Genomic DNA, 18,791 nt, shown 5'->3' on the forward strand with positions numbered 1-18,791 from the left:
CCACTGTATGCCAGCATGCATTTCCCTCTCCACACTCTTCTCCACGCCCAGGCAATTCCTTGGTTCCACATGACTTCAGCCACTGGCTAATAGTGCCAAAGACTCGGCAAGGGTTGACTTTCGGCGATCGTCCCATTTACGCCGAATTGTCGTGGAGAAGGCCGGGGAAAATGGCATCCTGATGCTCTTGATACCATCCCAAGTCATGCGCCAGGATCACCTCCACATGCTTACATCCCGCGAACCCCTCACTTTGGAGACGGCGAATCTTGGCTAGCGTTTCAATGGCGAGGGCCATGTCGGCATGGATGCACACGGTTGCACCGCTCTCCTCCCACTCGGCGAACTCGGTCATGCCCCTCAGGAGACGGCCATGATGGCAAGCATCCCCAGCCAGATAAACCCAGTGATCTCGGCCTATGCGCACCAAGAGGTTCAAGTGACCAACCAGGTGGCCAGGGCTGTCGACAATGTATATGAGACCGTCTCCGAATAGATCAATCGCATTATCGAAGGGAGCAAGAGGTTGCCACCGGTGCTTGATACCTAGAACGCCCTCGAGCGTATGGGTAGCAGACATGTCGTTCTCGATTGGTATTCGATATTTTGGGGGCGTGCTCTGACTCAGGAGCTCGATTGTACGGTCATCCGGGAGAAGATCTTTCTCAAACTTGGCAGCCGAATGATAGCTCATACCGTGCTGTAAGAGATGTCTGGTTCCATACCCAACCACAAAGTGAGCGTTTTTGAAGTCGCTTGGCGTACCGATATGGTCATAGTGCACATGGCTCAGGATGACAAGGTCGATATCCTCTGGTTGCAAGCCACCAACTCGTAAGGAATCAGATGCATCAGGGATTGTCGTAATGGGTTGCCGTGTTTGCAGATGGGGGTGAATATTGGAGGGATAATTGCTGAGATTCTTTCGAAGTCCCAAGTCGAACACGATGCGAGTGTTGGTGACGGGATGTTTGATGAAAAACGACAAGGACGGCACCGTGCTGCGTACCGATTTATCGAGCTGATCAGCGCAGAAAAAATGTTCAGGCAGGGTCAAGAAGCCACTGGGAAGCAGCGATAACTCGACGTATTGGGATTGAGTGGTAGACATATTGATGAGATAATTTTGACTTTTAATCACTAGGAAGTGTGAAGATGAGTTCCGGATCTGACCTTTTATGTCTAGGTGCCTTATGTGTGTGCCCTACTGACAGTAGTCTCCTACCCCAGAAAACCGAACCACTGATCCCGGATCAGGTTCCAATGCTGGCACGTGATTTGAAGTCCCTCCTCCGCTCCTCACCCCGCACAGCGCCGACGTAGCCCATATGTCATCAGTCCAGATGTCACAGTTTGCTCAATTGGCCATTTCAGACTGCCCTCGAGAGGGTTGAGGTCGCATACTCCTCTCTGAACCATCTACCCCGTTTGGATCAACATAGCCATGTCCGACGCATCGCTTCCTGCCACAACACTTCATCGTTGCAGGCATTGTCTTCGCGAGTTTGCGCGCGCAGAACACCTAGTGAGGCACGAACGGACACGTCGGGAACCTTCCACACCAAAAGTGGGCCTTGATGAATACTCACATGCCTCTAGATACCAAAGAGAAGCCTTATGCTTGTCATCACTGCTCAGATGCCTTTTCCCGCCGAGACCTGCTTCGGAGGCATGAGATCAAGGTACACGGCATTTCAGACAGACTGAGACGACGAAGGCGCTCTGGCAACTCTCCCGATGTAATTTCTACCGTGCCTAGAGTCAATCCACTGTCCCAGTCCATCGAATCACTATTGGCGGATGGACATTCAAATGAATCGCCTGGCACCCAACATACGATCGACGTTAGTGGAATTTCCTTGGATCCGATCTACTCACTCTATGTTATGAAATAGGCTCTATTCTAACAGTGATATTTGTTCAGACAACATCCTCCCTCCAATGCATGCTCAACGACCTTGGGTCTTCGGCGATTCAGGCTCCTCTAGACATTGACATTGTGTTGGACAGCCAATGGCTGAACTTCGAAGCTAGCTCAGAAATGAACCTCGAATTTTTGAGCAGAATGGACGACTCTCAGACTCAGATCTACACCATCAATCCCAATGCTATGCACTCGTCGACTCTCGACTTGGCCAATGAGCCTGCTCACTTACGAAACCAAAACGCCGATTTCGACCTGCATGGCCACGCGCGCCCTTCTACATCCGCCACGCTAGATTCTCAAAACCCGTCTAAATCTTCACAGTCTGAGGAAAATCTCACCATCACGGAGGACTATTGGCACTCGATGCAAGCCCAAATCGATCAGATCGGTGGTCCCAAGCTGCCGTCTCGGACAAAGCTGAGCCAATATATTCATCGCTACCTAGCCTGCTTCCACCGGCATCAGCCACTCTTCCACGACTGTACCTGGGTTCCAGTGGAGTGTCCAGTGCCCTTAACGTTAGCAGTTTGCGCAAATGGTGCTCTGTACATTCTGGAGCGCAAGATCGCTGTTGCTCTATTCCACACAGCAGTTAACCTGGCAAAACTCGCTCACAAAGGTATTTGCAGCTTACAACTATCGATGCTTCTTATAGCTTTTGCAGCTTGGAGCGGCGACCCTAAGGACCTTGAAATTGCTATGCAATTTCATGGGTGTCTGGCACTCGACATACGGCGGGAATGGACAAAGGCAGCGGCGACTCCGAACCTCGACAGTACGACATGGGCTGGTTGGCGTGACAAGGAAATACTGAAACGGTACGTGGGCAAGAGTATCGAACCAATTTGATCCAAGATTTCTAACAGTGGTTCTAGTACAACGTATTGCTGTTTCACAGTCATGAACCTCATGTCCGTTGCTTACGATATCCCATCTCAGATACGCCTCGAAGATGAGTACGGCTTACCAGGACACGAGGAGCAATGGTGCGCCGCGAACGAGGAGGCTTGGACCAGGGCGACATACGAGGCAGGCCCACAGAAATGGCTGACAGCGGAATCTGTCATCCGGGGACTAGCTGATGCGTTCTCGCCATTGCCAACCAAGATTGGCATGTTCAGCTGCCATGTCATCATGTCATCTCTTTGCCAGAAAATCATGCTTTTCCGAAAGTCCTGCCATCCTGGAAGCCGGGCATACGATGAAGGGCGTCATTACTTTAGTCGGTGCTTGACTAGGTGGCAGATGATGTGGGAAAGCGAGCCACAGTCGTTTATTTCGCCCGATCACCCCCGTGGGCCCATCATGTTCAACTCGACTGCTTTGCTGCGAGTTGCGTATATACGACTGGCTGCGGACTACTCACCTATTCGCAACCGTTTTGCCACCTGCATCTCGGATATTGATATTGCAGCTGCAATTGGGCACATGAAACCACTAACTCGAGATGTGCACACGTATAAAGCCGTGATGCAGGCATGTCAGGCCCTGCGAGTCCCGGTAGGACTAGGCTTCACGGTTATTTGTCGATCAGCGTTCTGGACTTGGAGTGTTCAACATGCTCTCAGTTACTTTGAGTGCGCTTTGATGTTGTGGCAATGGCTGAACATGGCGCAGAGTGCGACCGACCTGACTGCGGACGAGATCAAGATCCTGGACATGGTAGAACAACTGGTCGACTCATCCAGTGCGGCCCAGAATGGAGAGGAAGCTCAGCATAGTCTATCAGTCCGCAGTCTGTGGCTGTTTGTCAATCTCTTAGATACGGGAGATCTGACAGTCTGGGGGCTTTGCCCGAAATTGGCCCGCGTGTTAGATGCGCGTTTGAAGCAGGCGACTGATCCTGCAGCGTGAGGTCGCGAAGTTCTTTTTCGTGGCGAAGTAGGTTGGAAAACGTCTCATTTAGGCGCATTACCTTTATGCAAATCAACGTGGGAGTTTTGGTATGTCCATCACGATGAGGTGAGTATTGTGACCGTATTTGTCTACACTGGCTGTTTCGCAGGCATGACCTCGAGATGTTTCAAGTTTTGTACATCGGATCTCTTGGAATAAAGCCACACCACTGAGGGAATGAATACGCGTGGAATGGAGTATGGAACAGAACCAATGTATTTATCTCATCCTAATCGCATGGAGAACCGCGATATCTATTCAGGCACCCTTTCTTTCAAGGCTTGACCTCAACACCTTCCTCCTTCATGTCGATCAAGACCTTCTCAGCGGCCTTGAATGCCTCCATACCCGCCGGGACACCCATGTAGATACACACCTGCACAAAAATCTCTCGAATCTCCGTAGCCGAAACTCCGTTGTTGACAGCGCCTCGGGTATGAACGGCAAGCTCGTGGATCTTGCCAGTCGCGGCAAGCATGGAAAGGTTGATGAGAGATCGTTGTTTCCGATCTAGGCCAGGTCGGTCCCAAACAGCACCCCAGCAGAATGCCGTGGTGAATTCTTGCATAGCTTTGGCAAACTCGGTAGAACCGTTCGCAAGGGCGTTGTCGACGTAGCTGTTACCCAAGACCTTGCGGCGGATGGGCATGCCAATGTCGTAGAGAGCCTGCTGGAGCTCAGGGCGGGTGGGGGCGTTGGGAGCCATTTTGATAGTGGAGATGTTGGTTCTAACGTGAAGTTAGGTTTTGTATTGGTTTAGTCGAGGTGGTGTGTGGGTGTTCTGGGAGATGGCGTGTACAGAATGATTTGAACTGAATAGCCCTGGAGGGCAATGTATCTAGGTAATAAATAGTAGATGGAAGGCTCAAGTCTTCGGCGACAGTTCAATCCATAATTTAGAGGATGGAGACGGTCCACAATGCGGAGGTAGAAACGCGACCATGAGTAGCTCAGATCAAAACCACGGCGATGGCTTTCGAAGGAGAAACTCCAAGATTCACAACCCCACAAATTCACAAATACCACCCACCTACCAAGAGAATCGTCTTCCGTGCCAGTCTCTCCACAACTCTCCACACCTTCCAAATGTCCCCATGCCTCTCCACACTCTCCATATCCTCACAATGTTACGGTACCTACGCACTCTCTACACCCTCGCACGTTCTAACAGCTTCCTCACACACTCTCCACGGTACACGCGCACACTCCGTAGTGTAGGGAGGTGTGTGCGATGCGGCAATCACGCTACAGGCCCTACGGGCGATTAAGATTCGGCGGGATGTTGAACACCCTGAGAGATTGGAGATCCCTTAGACCTTCCTGGAATGACGCCACGGGGGTCGTAACGGCCATTCTCATGATGACTTCGGCGAAGGGGAAGTACATGCGGCCTATACAGACTGCTCCATGAGGACCTATATTAGTTCCGTACTCCTATGGCTTGGGCTTGCCATATGTTTGGAACTGTCTCACTTTCCTCGAACACCGTAACTGCTTTCCTTAGCCTCTGTCCACTTCTTGGGCTGTTATCTTCGCAGAAACCCAACCACGCATCCACCATGGGCAGTATTCCAATAACCACATATGGATTCATTGGTATGAATATGATGCTAGCTCTATAATAATGTTAGCTGACACGAGCTCAAGGCCTGGGCCAAATGGGCCACGGTATGGCCAAGAACCTCCGACAGAAACTGCCCCAGAACTATCCCATGATAGTCTTCGACGTCAATAAGGAAGCAGTCAACAAGTTTCTCCAGGAACATGCTGGAACAAATGTCACTGCCGCTTCGTCCCCGAAGGAAATAGCGGAGGTCGCAGTGAGTACACAAATGAGGAATATTGTGCACTGAACATGCCCTGCTCTAACAAACTCTTCGTAGGATGTGATCCTAACATCTGTGCCCCAAGCCGCCCACGTTAAGGCAGTGTTTCTTAATCCGGAAACGGGACTTTTGGCGGCGGCGCCTGGTGAGAGAAAAAGGTTGTTTCTTGAACTCAGCACAATTGAAGTTGCCGCTTCTACTGAAGTTGCGAATGCGGTCGAGTCTGGAGGCTACGGCGAGTTCATTGATGCGCCGTGCTCGGTGGGTTGAACCCTGAAAATTCTAGCACCATTCTGCGATACTAAATATCTACATGTTAGGGCGGCGCGATGGGTGCAGAGAAAGGAGCGTTATCCTTTATGGTCGGTAGCCCGGATCATCTTTTCCTGCGGGTGCTCGAGATCTGCAAGCTCATGGGAACAGAGAGCAGCATTTTCCACTGCGGTGCGCTCGGTGCCGGCCTCAAGACCAAAGTCTTGAACAATTACCTATCGTCTCTGACAACTCTGGCCACTGCAGAGACCATCAATATTGGAGCTCGAAGTGGCTTGGATATTTACAAACTCAACGAAGTTATCAACGCGAGTTCCGGCATGAGCTTCAATACTAAGGTTAACAACCCAGTTCCCGGGCTGACCCCCAAGAATGCCGCAAGCAATGGGTACATCGGCGGGTTTTCGCTCGAGCTTTGCCTGGGTGTGCTTGAGTTAGGATACCAGGAAGCACAAGCTGTTGGCGCTAGAGTCGTACTTGGGAAGCAGATGGTGGATGCGTACCGCGCGGCAGCTGAAGAGCCTAGGTACCAGGGCAAGGACTCGAAGATCATTTACAAATGGCTTCAAGGAGAGGACGCTAAGAATATTGGATGACCTGGGACAGATTCGTAACTATGCGCCAGACTAGATTGAACAGGTAGAATTTACATTTCATGACATGGCCCGAACTCTATCTAGAACTGGTAATCGTCGTGACTCTAATAAATCAACAAACGAAACTCGTAGTGATGCCTGCGCTATTGTTAGAACCACTCTTTCAACCAAGGTCCAGCGAGAAACTTTCCCCCACGGATCAATTTCCATTTCTTGTTTCTGTCTCTGAATCTCGCGATTTGCAGGTCGCTATTGGAGTACAGGACCGAGCCCCGCCTGTTTTGATTTAGTACTACTAATGACTATACATGCTACTCATACTCGCTCCAAAACTGCTTAGCTCTCCAACTCGTTCTCCAACATCCTAGTCATCCAAGCCCTTCTCCACAAACTCACCCAGGACACCGCTCCAACCGGCGTGTATCTAGTCATTAGACTTTGCAAGGGCGAAGGCGTGGCGCCACATGATTTGGGTTCATTTGGGGTAAAACTCGTTAGACCGCGTTCGCTAGGGCTCTACTCCAGGTTTTCCCCATGGGGACGGGAGATAGAGGCATTGAACCTCTCAAACCAGGCGTGAACAAAAGACATCATAGAGATATTTATAAAGACTCCTTTTCAACATTTTGAATCACCCAGCAATCTTCCTTTCAGAAACCCGTACTATCGTCTCTGCGAAAATCCTCTACCCAGCCTCGTGCTCGTGTTCTCACCATGACCCAACAAAGCGACCCAACCGACAATGTTTCGGCCGATAAGCAAAATCCTGTATCTCCTTCTGTTGAGCATGTTGATCGCTCAGAAGGAACATTGCACAACGAAAAAGGTGTTGCTCTAGCCGATAGCGATGTCATTGACGAGGAGTACCGAGCGCGAGAGAAGAAGCTCGTCCGAAAGCTTGACATGACCCTGATGCCTATCATTTTCATTCTCTACTTGTTCAACTATCTTGATAGGAACAACATTGCGTATGCGACAAACTATCTTGGTGTACGAAATTGCTGCTTATAATACCAAACTCTTAGTCAGGCCAAGCTGGACTCATTCGAAGAGGACCTGGGATTGACTGGGAATGATTTCAATATTGCAGTTTCAATCCTAAACGTCGGGTGAGAGCACACCACAAATCATGAGTTGATTCATATTTTCCATCCATGAAGTACTAATGAACCCCCCCTTTTTTTTTTCAAGATACATGCTTATGCAGCTTCCGTCGAACATGATTCTCACGCGAGTGCGACCTTCTATATACATGCCGATCTGGGTTTGCGCTTGGTCTTGTATCTCCGCTGCAACGGCGGGTGTCCATAACTTTTCAGGCCTCATCGCGGTGAGGTTCTTCCTTGGAGTCTCCGAAGCTCCGTTCTTTCCCGGGGCCTTCTACTTGCTTTCGTGCTGGTACACCAGAAAGGAACTGGCACTTCGCTATGCTGTACTTTACTCGGGATTGGTGCTCGCTACAGCCATATCTGGCCTCCTCGCCGCTGGTGTCTTTGCTGGGCTTTCTGGTGCGCACGGCCTCGCAGGCTGGCGGTGGCTGTTCATCATTGAAGGGGCGGGCAGTTTCTTCGTCGGAGCCGCAGCGTTTTTTATTCTTCCCGATTTTCCAACCTCAAAGACTGGCGCGACACAGTGGCTGTTCAATGAAGGGGAGCGTGAGTTGTCTGTTTCGCGAATGTCTAGTGACGCTGTGTCGAACCAAGAACAGAACGAATCCATCCGATACGGCCTGAAACTGGCCGTCACAGATTACAAGGTCTGGCTTTTTGTGAGTATTCCTATCTAGGGCTGCTTTCTTATAGATTACGCCATGCTCTTTGGGCTAACTAACTATTGTTAACTAGGCACTCATGTTGTGCTCAAATCATACTGCATATGGATTCAACAATTTCTTCCCAGCCATCGTACGTGGATTCAATCTCGGAGACCGAACAATCACACTCGTATGCACCGCACCTCCTTATCTGATCGGAGCGGTCCTATCATACGCCATTGCATGGTCTAGCGATCGAAGGGCTGAGCGAGGCTACCATATCTCCATTCCCATGATTGTGGCCATGGTCGGATATATCGTCAACGTCTCTGTCTTGAATGTTCCTGCCAGGTATTTCGCCGCATTTCTTTACGTGTCCGGTTGTTTCGGCGCAAATGCAGCGGTTTATAGCTGGGCGGCGACCTCTGTCAGCCAAACACCTCAGAAGAAAGCCTGCGCGACGGCTATCATCAACGTTGTGGGCCAGTTTGGCAATATCTGGAGCCCTTATTTCTTTGACGACAAGGACGAGCCACGATACACGAAAGCTATGTTACTCTTGATGGCATTTTGCGTTCTCAATGCTAGCTTGTGTTTCCTCATGAAATTCATCTTGCGCAGGGAGAATAAGAAGATCATTGCTCAGCACGAGGGAACGGCCATAATTCCCAACCTTTATACTCTTTAAAATTAGTACGATGATCAGAAATTGAGGATGGGCTTGCTTTAAGGGGAGATTCAACTACTGTTAGGCCGTCTGCTCCATCGAGAGCAGTTGCTGCTGGCACGGAGTCGGGGAGAGTCAACATTTGCGCAATATTGATGATTCCAAACCGCTGCCAATTCTCATGGGCCTTTTATTAATTTACCATAAAGAACCCCGCGACTGAGACTCAAGAAACAGGTATGGGAAATGTCAAAAAGATCCGGGGAGGTTCTGCGTCATTCGCGGACGCACATGTCGTATAGCAATTGTCAATTGAGCCTCTTCAATCTACATGGGCTGCATCATGCCATTCATAACGTTCATGTCCAATATTGCATCTCTGGCGCAACGATCCCGGCAACCATACCCCATCGCAAGAATATCTCAGCTGAGGCTGCATTCTATCTCGTACATCATCGTCGCCTGGTTCAATAGTGTGAAAGCCTTTGAGTCATGTATCAGCATTCTCATCCAAATCTTGCGCTCGATCACCCAAGCAACGAAACGGTCAATATTAGAGAGTACTTACTCAACCAAGTTTCCATCAGGGTCTCTGACATAGACACTGCGGATCGGACCTTGCGCACCAGTACGCTTCACGACCATCCCGTCTTCAAGAACCTCAATTCCGTCCTGCGTGAAGCCTTTTATCACCTCTTCAAGGTTTGTCCCTTCTTCGACCACAAAGCAAAAGTCTGCAGTGCCGGGAGATGCAAGAGTAGCTTTTGGCTCGAACTCCTTGCCTTGTTGATGTAAATTGATCTTATGTGGGCCAAATTTAAGCGCATGACGCTGAACGGATGGCTCAGTGGGCGAGGTGAATATTTCTGGCTTCATACCCAAGTACTTTGAGTACCAGTTGGCCGTGCTGGTCACATTTTTGCAAGTGAGGACCAAATGGTCGAGTGATTTGACGATGGCGCGGGCTCTGGACATGGTGATAAGTATTAAGGGAAAGACAAGACACAATCTGTGACAGACGCTGCCGATGAGGTCAACGACTAATACTCGGATAATGAGGAGCCTGGAGGCAGGCAATGGATAGGAGATCCGAAGGAGGATCCACAGGTCTCGGGTATTACCATATCCGGTTAGACATTGCCACACTCGGGCAAAGGGAGCCGAGCACATCAGCTACAACAATTCGATTCGCTAACAGCATTAAAAGCCCATGCTACAGCGAGCCATTCAGTGAGCTATCTAGTCGCCATGATCAAATCCCTCCCGATGCCAGCAAAAATGTCACAATTAACTGCAAGGGCACTGCAACATCTGAAGGCTCATTCCAGCCTCTCCTCGTGGCGAAGCCTGCCACATGGGTACACCAGGCGCTCATTTTCTGTCACATGCTCAAGACGCCTTATGGAGATGAGCGGCTTCTCGGATACGCAATTGACTGTTCGAGAAGCAGTCAGTCAGCTCTGCTCCAATTTCCCCAACACCTACTGGCAGGAAAGAGATCAAACTGAACATGATCCGCAAGACTTTCACGCTGCCCTCGCCAAGGACGGATGGCTCGGCATAGCCCTCCCCGAAGCCCTCGGCGGTTCAGGCCTAGGCATCTCCGAGGCGGTTATGATGATGCAAACTATTACCGAGAGCGGCGCAGGCATGGCAGGCGCCCAGGCAATCCATGCGAATGTCTATGCTACGCAGCCCCTAGCAAAATTCGGCACAGAGAAGCAGCTGGAAAGCATAATACCCAACATCATCCAAGGCAAATGGCGTGTTTGTTTCGGCGTCACAGAGCCCAATAGTGGTCTCGACACATTCCGGCTGACCACCACGGCTACCAAACAGCAAGATGGCTCATATCGCGTCAGCGGCCAAAAGATCTGGATTACCTGCGCCCAAGTCGCATCCAAGATGATTCTGTTGGCGCGAACTGCTCCATTAGACCCCAAGAAGCCAAGCCATGGATTATCTCTTTTTTGCATTGATCTCAACCGAGACCAGCGAGGTCTAGACCTGCGCAAGATAAGAAAGATGGGAGGAAAGGCTGTTGATGCAAACGAGGTCTTCTTTGACAATTATAGCATCCCTGCTGATAGCCTTATCGGAGACGAAGGACAGGGCTTCAAGATTATCCTACATGGCATGAATGCCGAGCGTTGTCTTCTGGCCGGCGAGGCTCTTGGTCTTGGTTACGCAGCTTTGAACAAGGCAGCCGAGTATGCCAGGGACCGGACTGTCTTCCAGCGTCCTATCGGCCAAAACCAAGCTATAGCACACCCGCTCGCAGATGCATATATGAAGCTTGAAGCTGCTAAGCTGGCGACCTACCATGCTGCCAGGCTTTACGACGACAGCAGCAAAGAGGGCTTCTCCGATACCAAGATCAGCCCTGTGTCTGTGGGAGTGGCATGTAACAGTGCCAAGTACATGGCGGCTGAGGCGGCCTTCACGGCCTGCGAGCGGGCTGTTCTGACACATGGTGGCATGGGATACGCGGCTGAGTACGACGTGGAAAGGTGGTTTAGAGAGTGCCTTGTCCCACGCATCGCCCCTGTAAGCCGCGAAATGATTCTGAACTACATTAGCGAGAAGGTTCTGGCGCTTCCCCGTAGCTATTAAAAGCCACCTTGATTAGCGAGCTTAGGCTCTGGACAATGTATCATGTGTTTTAGCTCAGCTTGAGGAAGCATGAACAAGCAGCCTATCATCACACCCGACCGAAAACCTCGAGTTAGGGCCCCGAATCAGTTTGTGAAACGTGAAAAGTGCCTTCATATTTGTGTCTTCGGTCTTTCCAATCAGGCTGGAGTCTCGTAAGTTTTCTTCTTGAGCTAGACAGTTACCCGTAAATGAGGCTTGCAGTTTCTTGCGTTTCTCTTCCGGCTCTGATAGCCGACTTCGGGATGGCGGAACCGGAGGTGCCAGTTCCCTGCATATTAATCTACCCAAGGGGACCGACGCATAAGATTTGGCTGGTTTCTCACCATGTAGGGATGTCTTACTTTCTTGCGAGCCATGGAAAGTAAATTAATCGCACCCCATCAGCCATGAAACTATTTACCACCTCACGTCTTGGTAGTCCACTACGCCTGGTAAGCCGTAGCTCTCAAAAGCGATTTGCAAGCACTTCGGGTTCGGATGTTGCCCAACAACTCTTGAGCCAACTCAAAGGTCGTGTCACAACGCGTCGACAAGTCCTAGACGGCAACCAGCTTCAGAAGCTCAGTCTCACTCTTGACCGACGACACCTCCACCCTGGACATGATATTTCTGTAATGGCACCAGCTAATGGCACGGTCCTACCACCAGGCTACCATCTGGTCTATTTCACACCAAGCGGAACGGAACTTGATTTAGGAGTAGATGGGACTGATCGAAGCTTTAATGCTCTGGAGCCGTTTACGCGACGTATGTGGGCGGGAGGACGTATGCAATGGGCCAAAGACCGTCCCTTGCGCGTTGGTGAAGAAATCGAGGAGCGCACCTATTTGCTATCTGCGGAGCCAAAGAAAAGCCGGGACGGAACCGAAATGATAGTAGTTACTATTGAGAAAGAGTTTTGGGGTTCGCAGGGGCTCACTCTGACCGACCAAAGGTGAAGTCCCTTGTTCATCAATGGCAACTCATATTGAAAAAGATAATAGGTCTTGGATATTCCGCACAGAGCTCTCGGAGCCTTTGGAGAACACTGCTGTGCCTACCCGCTTGGTGACAGCACAGACAAGCGTCGAAACTGTGCAGCACTCACCGACAGGTATGTTTGCCATAGCATCGCCGGGCGAGGCTCTCGCTAATGTTTGTTAGGGTACCCAGAGCGCCAGATGACGTGGTCTCCTATATCTCTCTTCCGCTTCTCGGCGCTGACGTTCAACGCGCATAGAATACACTATGATGCGGCCTGGAGTCAAGGAGTTGAGAACCATCGTGGCCTTGTCGTGCATGGTCCGCTTAACTTGATCAACTTGCTTGACTACTGGCGTGACGTTCACGCTGTTTCCGATGGTGCAGGACCAAGTGAGATTACATACAGAGCACTGTCACCTCTATACTCGGGCGAGCGTTATGCCGTCAAGACTAGTCCTGGCGAGAAGTCCAAGGGAAATGTCGAGATTCTGGTGGAAAGGAAGGGCACATTATGTATGAAGGGGGTGATTTTAGAATGATAGATAGCGGCTGAGCCCTGTAAAGGAAATGCGGACGGTAGATTAGTCTGAATGAATTAAACCATGTGATTTTCCAAAGTCTCCCAATCTAGTTGTTCTACACCAGTCAGTGAGAGCGACGGATTGTGATAAATCCAGTATAAATCATCTTCGCCCTCGAGCACAATGTCCCCAAGGTCTTGTGCCCCAGCCATCACGGCATCTTGCTCTCCAAGAGCATTCTCAGTGGTCAGGGTTTGACCTTGTGACTCACCTGATGCCATGGGCGCTGCCCCCGATGCATGAAAAGAAAAAGGTTGCATAAGCATTTGTGGTTGTGCCGCGTCGACATCTGGCGTCTCTGTCTCAAGAGTTAGGCTGGCGCACATCTGATCGATCTCGGCCAGACGCTTCGTAGCGGCTCGATTGCCCAGGTTGGAGAGATGCATGAGGATGCTCCGAACACTCTCAATGCCTTGATAGGCCTGGGCTTTATCAGAGTTGATTATGACCGCGAGAACGAAAATAAACCCGGTGGAGAAAAGACAGTCGAGATCAAGGAAAGCATGCTTGGCTAGTTTGTCAAGAGTGTCAGCCAAGAGCTAGATTAGCAAAGCCAAAGATGCGCACCAATAATGTCTTGTTTACATAAACCATGGAGAATGACCAAGCTCTTGCGGGCTGCTTCAACGCATGTATCTGCAAGCCGGCGAAGAGCGGGACTCATGGATGTGTACAAGTCGTTTCCTCCGCTGAAGCTGCTACGAGCCATATACAAGAGGATTGGTCGCACTGCGTATATGATGTTCTGCCACAGGTCAACTCAACAGAAGGCTAGATTAACACGGCGAGATCGTTACCTGATTGACTGTCAAATGGAGGGATGCGATTGTCCTCGCCGACGACAATTGTGAGCTGGACAACGGTGCCTCGTTGAGTAAGAGCTCGGCAGGACTTGATCCGCCTGCAATTTCCACTGGCATATCATTTTCGATCTTGCGGAGTGAGTGTAGGATGTCCTGTACCTCCATGATGAAAATGGCCTCCTGGTCATTGTTTTGCGAGTAGATGGCTCGAAAAAGGTCAGTGTGATGTATTCAGACACGAATGCGCAGGGTTAGACTAACTGGTGGTGATACGGCCGGTAATCTGAGCCAGCTTTGCATTAACTGCGATGGCAGCAGCGGATTGGTATCCGATTTGGTCCGCGGGCTGGGTTGCAGTGATTTCCGCGTCTGAAATGGATATGGGGAAGCCTACAGCAGCAGCAAGTCTTCTGCTACGGCGTCAGGCCATGCCGACACTATACTCGAGGGTGACATACCGTTCCTGCATGTAGATGGACCACCAGAGCCGGTTTCGATGCACAGCTTCCGAACGCCTGTGACTTCGGTAAGATCCAGACTTGTGAAGAGAGAGACCTAACGATAAGCGGAGGGCTGTGCTCGCCTGCAACGATGTAAGCTTCTGCTGGCAAGGCTGAGGGTCTGAGTCAACTACTGACGTAGAGATAAGCGTCCTCTTTTCGGTCTGCGATTTGCAGGTAGAGAGCCGACAGTCCCATGAGTTCGATGCCCAGGACTCCTTGCTTTCGCAGGCTGCTCAGATCGGGCATACGCTTGAGCGCCTCCTGAAAAAACTCATCACCTGGCGGTTTGGACATGTCATCCCATTTGGCTTGAAGAAGCCTCCCGATTGCAAAGACCAGGAGACACTCAGCATACCATAGCTCGGTCACTCCAGTGTCAACGGCGTCATCGTTGAAGAGGGAGAATAAATTATCCGAAAAGGTTCTAACGTCGAAAAGGTGCTGTGATATACCCACGTTCAGGACAACAATGTTCAGCAGGCTGTATGCGTCTTCTTCTGTAGGCCAGTACTTGATCTTGTCCGTACCTAGCCGGTTCTGGCACATTGACCGTGGCGTAGCATCAGCAGGCCGTGCGGAGACCGGACCTGGGTTTGGACGCGATCGCTCAGTCAAGAGGGTCCTCAGCTCAGAGCTAAATGTGTCGCTCGAAGAGAGAGACGTCCCAGGCGCAAGAGCTGGGTGAAAGGAGGTCAAACGGTTAGCACGATCCGATAGAAGTAACATGAGATGGTGATGTTTCCTCGCTCACCTCTCGGTCCCGGGTTTGGCTTTGCGCTGGATGTCACTGCCGGTCTGAGGTCCTCACGATGTGGAGATTGAGGAGCTAGCGACGGTTGTTGCTGGTGCTGCTGCGTATCTTGGCCATCATGTGAAGCACTGCCTTCTGCCCGGCCTCCGGATAATGAAGGCGGTCTCTGAGCTCCAGGAGATGGCAAGCTGTGTGCAGAGGCAGGCTGTTCAGAGCCTGCTTGGCCTATGTCTCGGATGAAGTCAGCACCCGAAAGTCTTGTAAGAAAATGTGATGTCATGCGATGCCAAGTACCGTCACGGTTCTCATATTGTGCCACTCTCTCCTCCAAGTTGCGTATGTGGCTGGTGGTAGTCAGTCAGTCAGCCAAGTGCCAACTCTTTTTGGGGGGGACTAGGCAATGTAGCGTACGTGACTGAATAGAGTCTCCGCCTGGACGGCCGAGTAAAAACACAGTTCAGGTCGCGTTTGACGCAGTAGACGCAAGGTCGCGTGCCGGAGCACTTGACCTTCTTGTCACGGCACACGAGACATGCTGTAGAGGTGCGTAGGCCGACGCCGACGCCGTCTCCGCGTCGGGCACGGCTTGGCGGCGGTCTTGGTCCCGGCTCTGGGCCCGTCTGCCCGGGGTCGTCTTCGATCAGTGTCTCATCCATGGGCGATCACTTCCGAGATATCGGCAACCATGCGCGGACGGATCAAGGTCAATGAGATTTGTCTATTCAACAGTCCATGGGCGCGTTTGCAGGACGGACCGGACCCAGGAGCTACTCTAATTCCGGCATCATCGGATGCCTTTGCCGAAACAGACTTGGCCTATTTGTGCATGTGACCCACTCATCTCGGTCCACCCAACTTGCAGAGCTGTGAATAGATATGCATCTTGGTTTTTTATCGTGCTGGAAATCTATGTATCCGAGTGTTCTTCATTAGGTTTCATTTTTCGTGGATTCCAACAATGTCGCCTACGAGTTATCTTCGTCGGGCATTACTTTACGGTGCGTGCGAGATAGCGACTCTTCCGTTATATCATGCTGCGCAGCAGGGAAGGCTTACCTGAATGTAGTCCCTGGGTCTTCCCAGAAAATGCTGACCAAATCGAGCACTATTTATGTTGACTCGGTCATATATGACCTCGAAGATTCTGTCACCGCCGAGTCCAAAGAGCTGGCTAGGGGACTGGTCGCGGATCATATTGCCGGGGACGCCATGCAAAGGTCTATCCGAGGACCTAAAGAGGTCTCTGTGCGTATCAATGCAGTGAATACTGGTCTTGCACTGCAAGATATTCAAGTGGTACGGATTCAGGACCCGATCTGCCCATTGCGTGCTGTGCTGACGGTCGAATAAAGATGCTCAAGAGGGTAGATAACCTCGACACAATTGTTGTGCCCAAGGTTCAGTCCGCAGCAGATTTGCATTTCGTTGCCGACGTCATTCGTCATGTTGCCCCTCAACGGATATTCTTCCAGCCTCCAAAGACGGAGTTTTGCCAACAGACAGAAAATGTACCCTCGTCACGGCCCATACATGTTATAGGTTTGATTGAATCCGCCCTGGGCCTTGCCAATGTATTAGACATATGTCGAGCAGGTCAAGCATTGGGACTGGCAGGGCTAGGCTTTGCTGCCGAAGATTTCATGGCGAGCGTCGGGCTTTCGAAACTGCCAGATCGGCGGGAATTGCTCTTTGCACGGTCTGCAGTCGTCAACGCGTGTCGAGCCTATAATATTCCTTCCATCATCGATATGGTGTCTGTCGATGTAACCCATGGCACCAATGGCATGGCCTTGGAAGAGGAAAGTAGGGAGGGCCGAAGCCTTGGCTTTACCGGCAAACAAGCCATCCATCCTTCTCAGGTCGAGACCATACAGCGTGCCTTCGGCCCATCTGCCGAGGATGTACAATGGGCGGCACAGGTCTTTGTGGGGGATATTGAATCGCAGAAGCAGGGCAAGGGCGCTTGGAAACTGAATGGTCACATGATTGATGCACCCGTCGTTAAGACGGCTACGGCATTGCTGGATAGAGCCAGGGCATGCGGCATAGATGTCGACACTCATATCGCAAGATTGAATGTTGGTTCCTTGGAGGAGAGGATTAACAGATCACTGTGATGTTGGTAGCATTAAACTACTGCATAATATGTTATGGAAATCTGTATTCCTTACATGCGCGAAGAAACGTTTCGACTTGATAGTAGTAAATGGCTTGTTAATCCTGGTCTTTCTTATGTTTGATGTGAAGTTTATACTACTCCAGGCTAAGATGCCTTTGAAAAGAGACCAGTCATGAGTTTCAACTCCTTGGCTGACTAAGAGCTATATACCTAGCACTTGTTAGACCATTCTTGCCCAGCTTGGAGATAGTGTATAAATATATATTGGGCATTCGGATGGCAATCATAGACAACCTTGACCGTCTCATTTATATTCCAGTAGATAGGTTGAACTACCAAGTTTATTCAGCCGATAAGCTTTGGGTCAGCTTAGGTACCGCTTCGAACAGGTCTCCGATTGACCCTACATCGGCGACGTGGAAGATGGGTGCGTCTGGGTCTTGATTAATGGCTGCGATTACCTTGCTGTCTTTCGTTCCAGCAAGATGCTGGATTGCCCCTGATACCCCGGCCGCCACATACAGCTCTGGATCGACCACGTTTCCAGTCGGGCCAACTTGTAAGCTGTTGTCGGCAAATCCGCTGTCAACCGCGGCACGGGATGCGCCAACTGCGGCTTTCAGAGAGTCTGCGAGAGGGAGAAGGACTTGATCGAAAGCCTCCTTGGACTTGAGACCCCTTCCACCCGATACAGCCCTCCCAGCGGTTCCAGCTCAGGCCGATCGCTCTTGACCAAATCCTCCTGTACCCATTCCGCGCTGCGTGAGATCACTGAGCTTTCTTTCTCATTGAAGGTATCGATGGGCACGGGACCGTCTGCGAGTTCTGCTGCCGGAAAGGCTGACGCGCGTACTGTGAGGTATTTAACGTCGTCGCTGGACTTTACCGTCATGACTGCGTTGCCGGCTTGTTGAATTGGCCGCAGGCTACGTAGGCTAGCAAGATTGAAATTGACGGAGACATTGCCAGGGTCATGAGGGAGATAGACAGAGGAACACAGACGGTCAAGGTCCAGCTAGCGATGGTGGTGACTACTGATCTACGGCTGAACGAGCCACGTTATGCAACACTTCCGAGCATCATGAAAGCCAAAAAGAAGAAAATCGAGCAGAGGGCTCTCAAAGACTATGGCGTGGAAGATCGAAAACTGCTGTAAGTTCTCCGGGTTCAGGGTAAGTACCACTAATGTTTTCGTGCATGGAGACAATGGCCCCTAAACGGAAGGCAGGTAGCATTGTCGGAGATGTCCCCGGGTTTGGGGGCAGACACTTGTTGACAACAGGTTGCTGTAGATTCAAACCGGTGTGCAACGTCAACAGAGGCATAAATCCAGGGACGACAAAGACTTCTTATCAAATGTTTTATCATGCTTGCTCACAGGTAGTTAGCAATCAGGTAATGAGTCTGCAACAAGAAATCAGTCGCAGACTTGAGATGTGTTGTATTTCTAGAGCGCTGAAGTCACCATGCGAAATACA

The 18,791-nt window shown here is 50.7% G+C and overlaps 10 protein-coding genes across 10 annotated transcripts; 6 read left to right on the forward strand and 4 right to left on the reverse strand.

Moving 5' to 3' along the window:
• Window positions 1–13: 13 nt before the first annotated feature.
• On the reverse strand, window positions 14–1,158 carry FOBCDRAFT_230426 (beta-lactamase-like protein). Its single transcript, XM_054706619.2, has one exon. It carries the CDS (start codon window positions 1,109–1,111, stop codon window positions 137–139), a length of 975 nt encoding a protein of 324 aa, XP_054562594.1. The 5' UTR covers window positions 1,112–1,158; the 3' UTR covers window positions 14–136.
• A 431-nt stretch (window positions 1,159–1,589) lies between these two features.
• On the forward strand, window positions 1,590–3,781 carry FOBCDRAFT_278600 (uncharacterized protein; the record flags this gene model as incomplete). The annotated part of the gene is made up of 3 exons (XM_054706620.1): window positions 1,590–1,844; window positions 1,925–2,745; window positions 2,803–3,781. The coding sequence occupies 3 exons, from the start codon at window positions 1,590–1,592 to the stop codon at window positions 3,779–3,781; spliced, it is 2,055 nt and encodes a 684-aa protein (XP_054562595.1).
• A 316-nt stretch (window positions 3,782–4,097) lies between these two features.
• Window positions 4,098–4,529, reverse strand: FOBCDRAFT_242996 (AhpD-like protein; the record flags this gene model as incomplete). Its single annotated transcript, XM_054706621.1, has 1 exon — window positions 4,098–4,529. The coding sequence occupies one exon, from the start codon at window positions 4,527–4,529 to the stop codon at window positions 4,098–4,100; it is 432 nt and encodes a 143-aa protein (XP_054562596.1).
• An 853-nt stretch (window positions 4,530–5,382) lies between these two features.
• FOBCDRAFT_278602 (NAD binding domain of 6-phosphogluconate dehydrogenase-domain-containing protein) lies at window positions 5,383–6,518 on the forward strand (the record flags this gene model as incomplete). The annotated part of the gene is made up of 4 exons (XM_054706622.1): window positions 5,383–5,419; window positions 5,471–5,643; window positions 5,707–5,910; window positions 5,970–6,518. 4 exons carry the CDS (start codon window positions 5,383–5,385, stop codon window positions 6,516–6,518), a joined length of 963 nt encoding a protein of 320 aa, XP_054562597.1.
• Window positions 6,519–7,232: 714 nt separating this feature from the next.
• On the forward strand, window positions 7,233–8,959 carry FOBCDRAFT_142128 (major facilitator superfamily domain-containing protein; the record flags this gene model as incomplete). Its single annotated transcript, XM_054706623.1, has 4 exons — window positions 7,233–7,486; window positions 7,544–7,627; window positions 7,710–8,286; window positions 8,363–8,959. The coding sequence occupies 4 exons, from the start codon at window positions 7,233–7,235 to the stop codon at window positions 8,957–8,959; spliced, it is 1,512 nt and encodes a 503-aa protein (XP_054562598.1).
• Window positions 8,960–9,378: 419 nt separating this feature from the next.
• Window positions 9,379–10,001, reverse strand: FOBCDRAFT_322469 (Glyoxalase/Bleomycin resistance protein/Dihydroxybiphenyl dioxygenase). Its single transcript, XM_054706624.2, has 2 exons — window positions 9,507–10,001; window positions 9,379–9,421 (listed from the first exon to the last, which is right to left on the reverse strand). The coding sequence occupies exons 1-2, from the start codon at window positions 9,911–9,913 to the stop codon at window positions 9,406–9,408; spliced, it is 423 nt and encodes a 140-aa protein (XP_054562599.2). The 5' UTR covers window positions 9,914–10,001; the 3' UTR covers window positions 9,379–9,405.
• Window positions 10,002–10,163: 162 nt separating this feature from the next.
• FOBCDRAFT_230431 (acyl-CoA dehydrogenase/oxidase) lies at window positions 10,164–11,611 on the forward strand. The gene has a single exon (XM_054706625.2). The coding sequence runs from the start codon at window positions 10,187–10,189 to the stop codon at window positions 11,549–11,551; it is 1,365 nt and encodes a 454-aa protein (XP_054562600.2). The 5' UTR covers window positions 10,164–10,186; the 3' UTR covers window positions 11,552–11,611.
• A 368-nt stretch (window positions 11,612–11,979) lies between these two features.
• Window positions 11,980–13,095, forward strand: FOBCDRAFT_142146 (uncharacterized protein; the record flags this gene model as incomplete). Its single annotated transcript, XM_054706626.1, has 3 exons — window positions 11,980–12,527; window positions 12,577–12,686; window positions 12,737–13,095. The coding sequence occupies 3 exons, from the start codon at window positions 11,980–11,982 to the stop codon at window positions 13,093–13,095; spliced, it is 1,017 nt and encodes a 338-aa protein (XP_054562601.1).
• FOBCDRAFT_322471 (uncharacterized protein) lies at window positions 13,074–15,850 on the reverse strand (the record flags this gene model as incomplete). The annotated part of the gene is made up of 8 exons (XM_059612084.1): window positions 13,074–13,648; window positions 13,705–13,882; window positions 13,935–14,146; window positions 14,202–14,350; window positions 14,399–14,523; window positions 14,579–15,120; window positions 15,195–15,538; window positions 15,606–15,850. The coding sequence occupies 8 exons, from the start codon at window positions 15,848–15,850 to the stop codon at window positions 13,152–13,154; spliced, it is 2,292 nt and encodes a 763-aa protein (XP_059465678.1). The 3' UTR covers window positions 13,074–13,151.
• A 302-nt stretch (window positions 15,851–16,152) lies between these two features.
• On the forward strand, window positions 16,153–17,311 carry FOBCDRAFT_263678 (Pyruvate/Phosphoenolpyruvate kinase-like domain-containing protein; the record flags this gene model as incomplete). Its single annotated transcript, XM_054706628.1, has 3 exons — window positions 16,153–16,192; window positions 16,261–16,490; window positions 16,547–17,311. The coding sequence occupies 3 exons, from the start codon at window positions 16,153–16,155 to the stop codon at window positions 17,309–17,311; spliced, it is 1,035 nt and encodes a 344-aa protein (XP_054562603.1).
• Window positions 17,312–18,791: the final 1,480 nt, after the last annotated feature.

Source organism: Fusarium oxysporum, chromosome VIII (genome assembly GCF_013085055.1).
Source record: "Fusarium oxysporum Fo47 chromosome VIII, complete sequence".
NCBI lineage: Eukaryota > Fungi > Ascomycota > Sordariomycetes > Hypocreales > Nectriaceae > Fusarium > Fusarium oxysporum.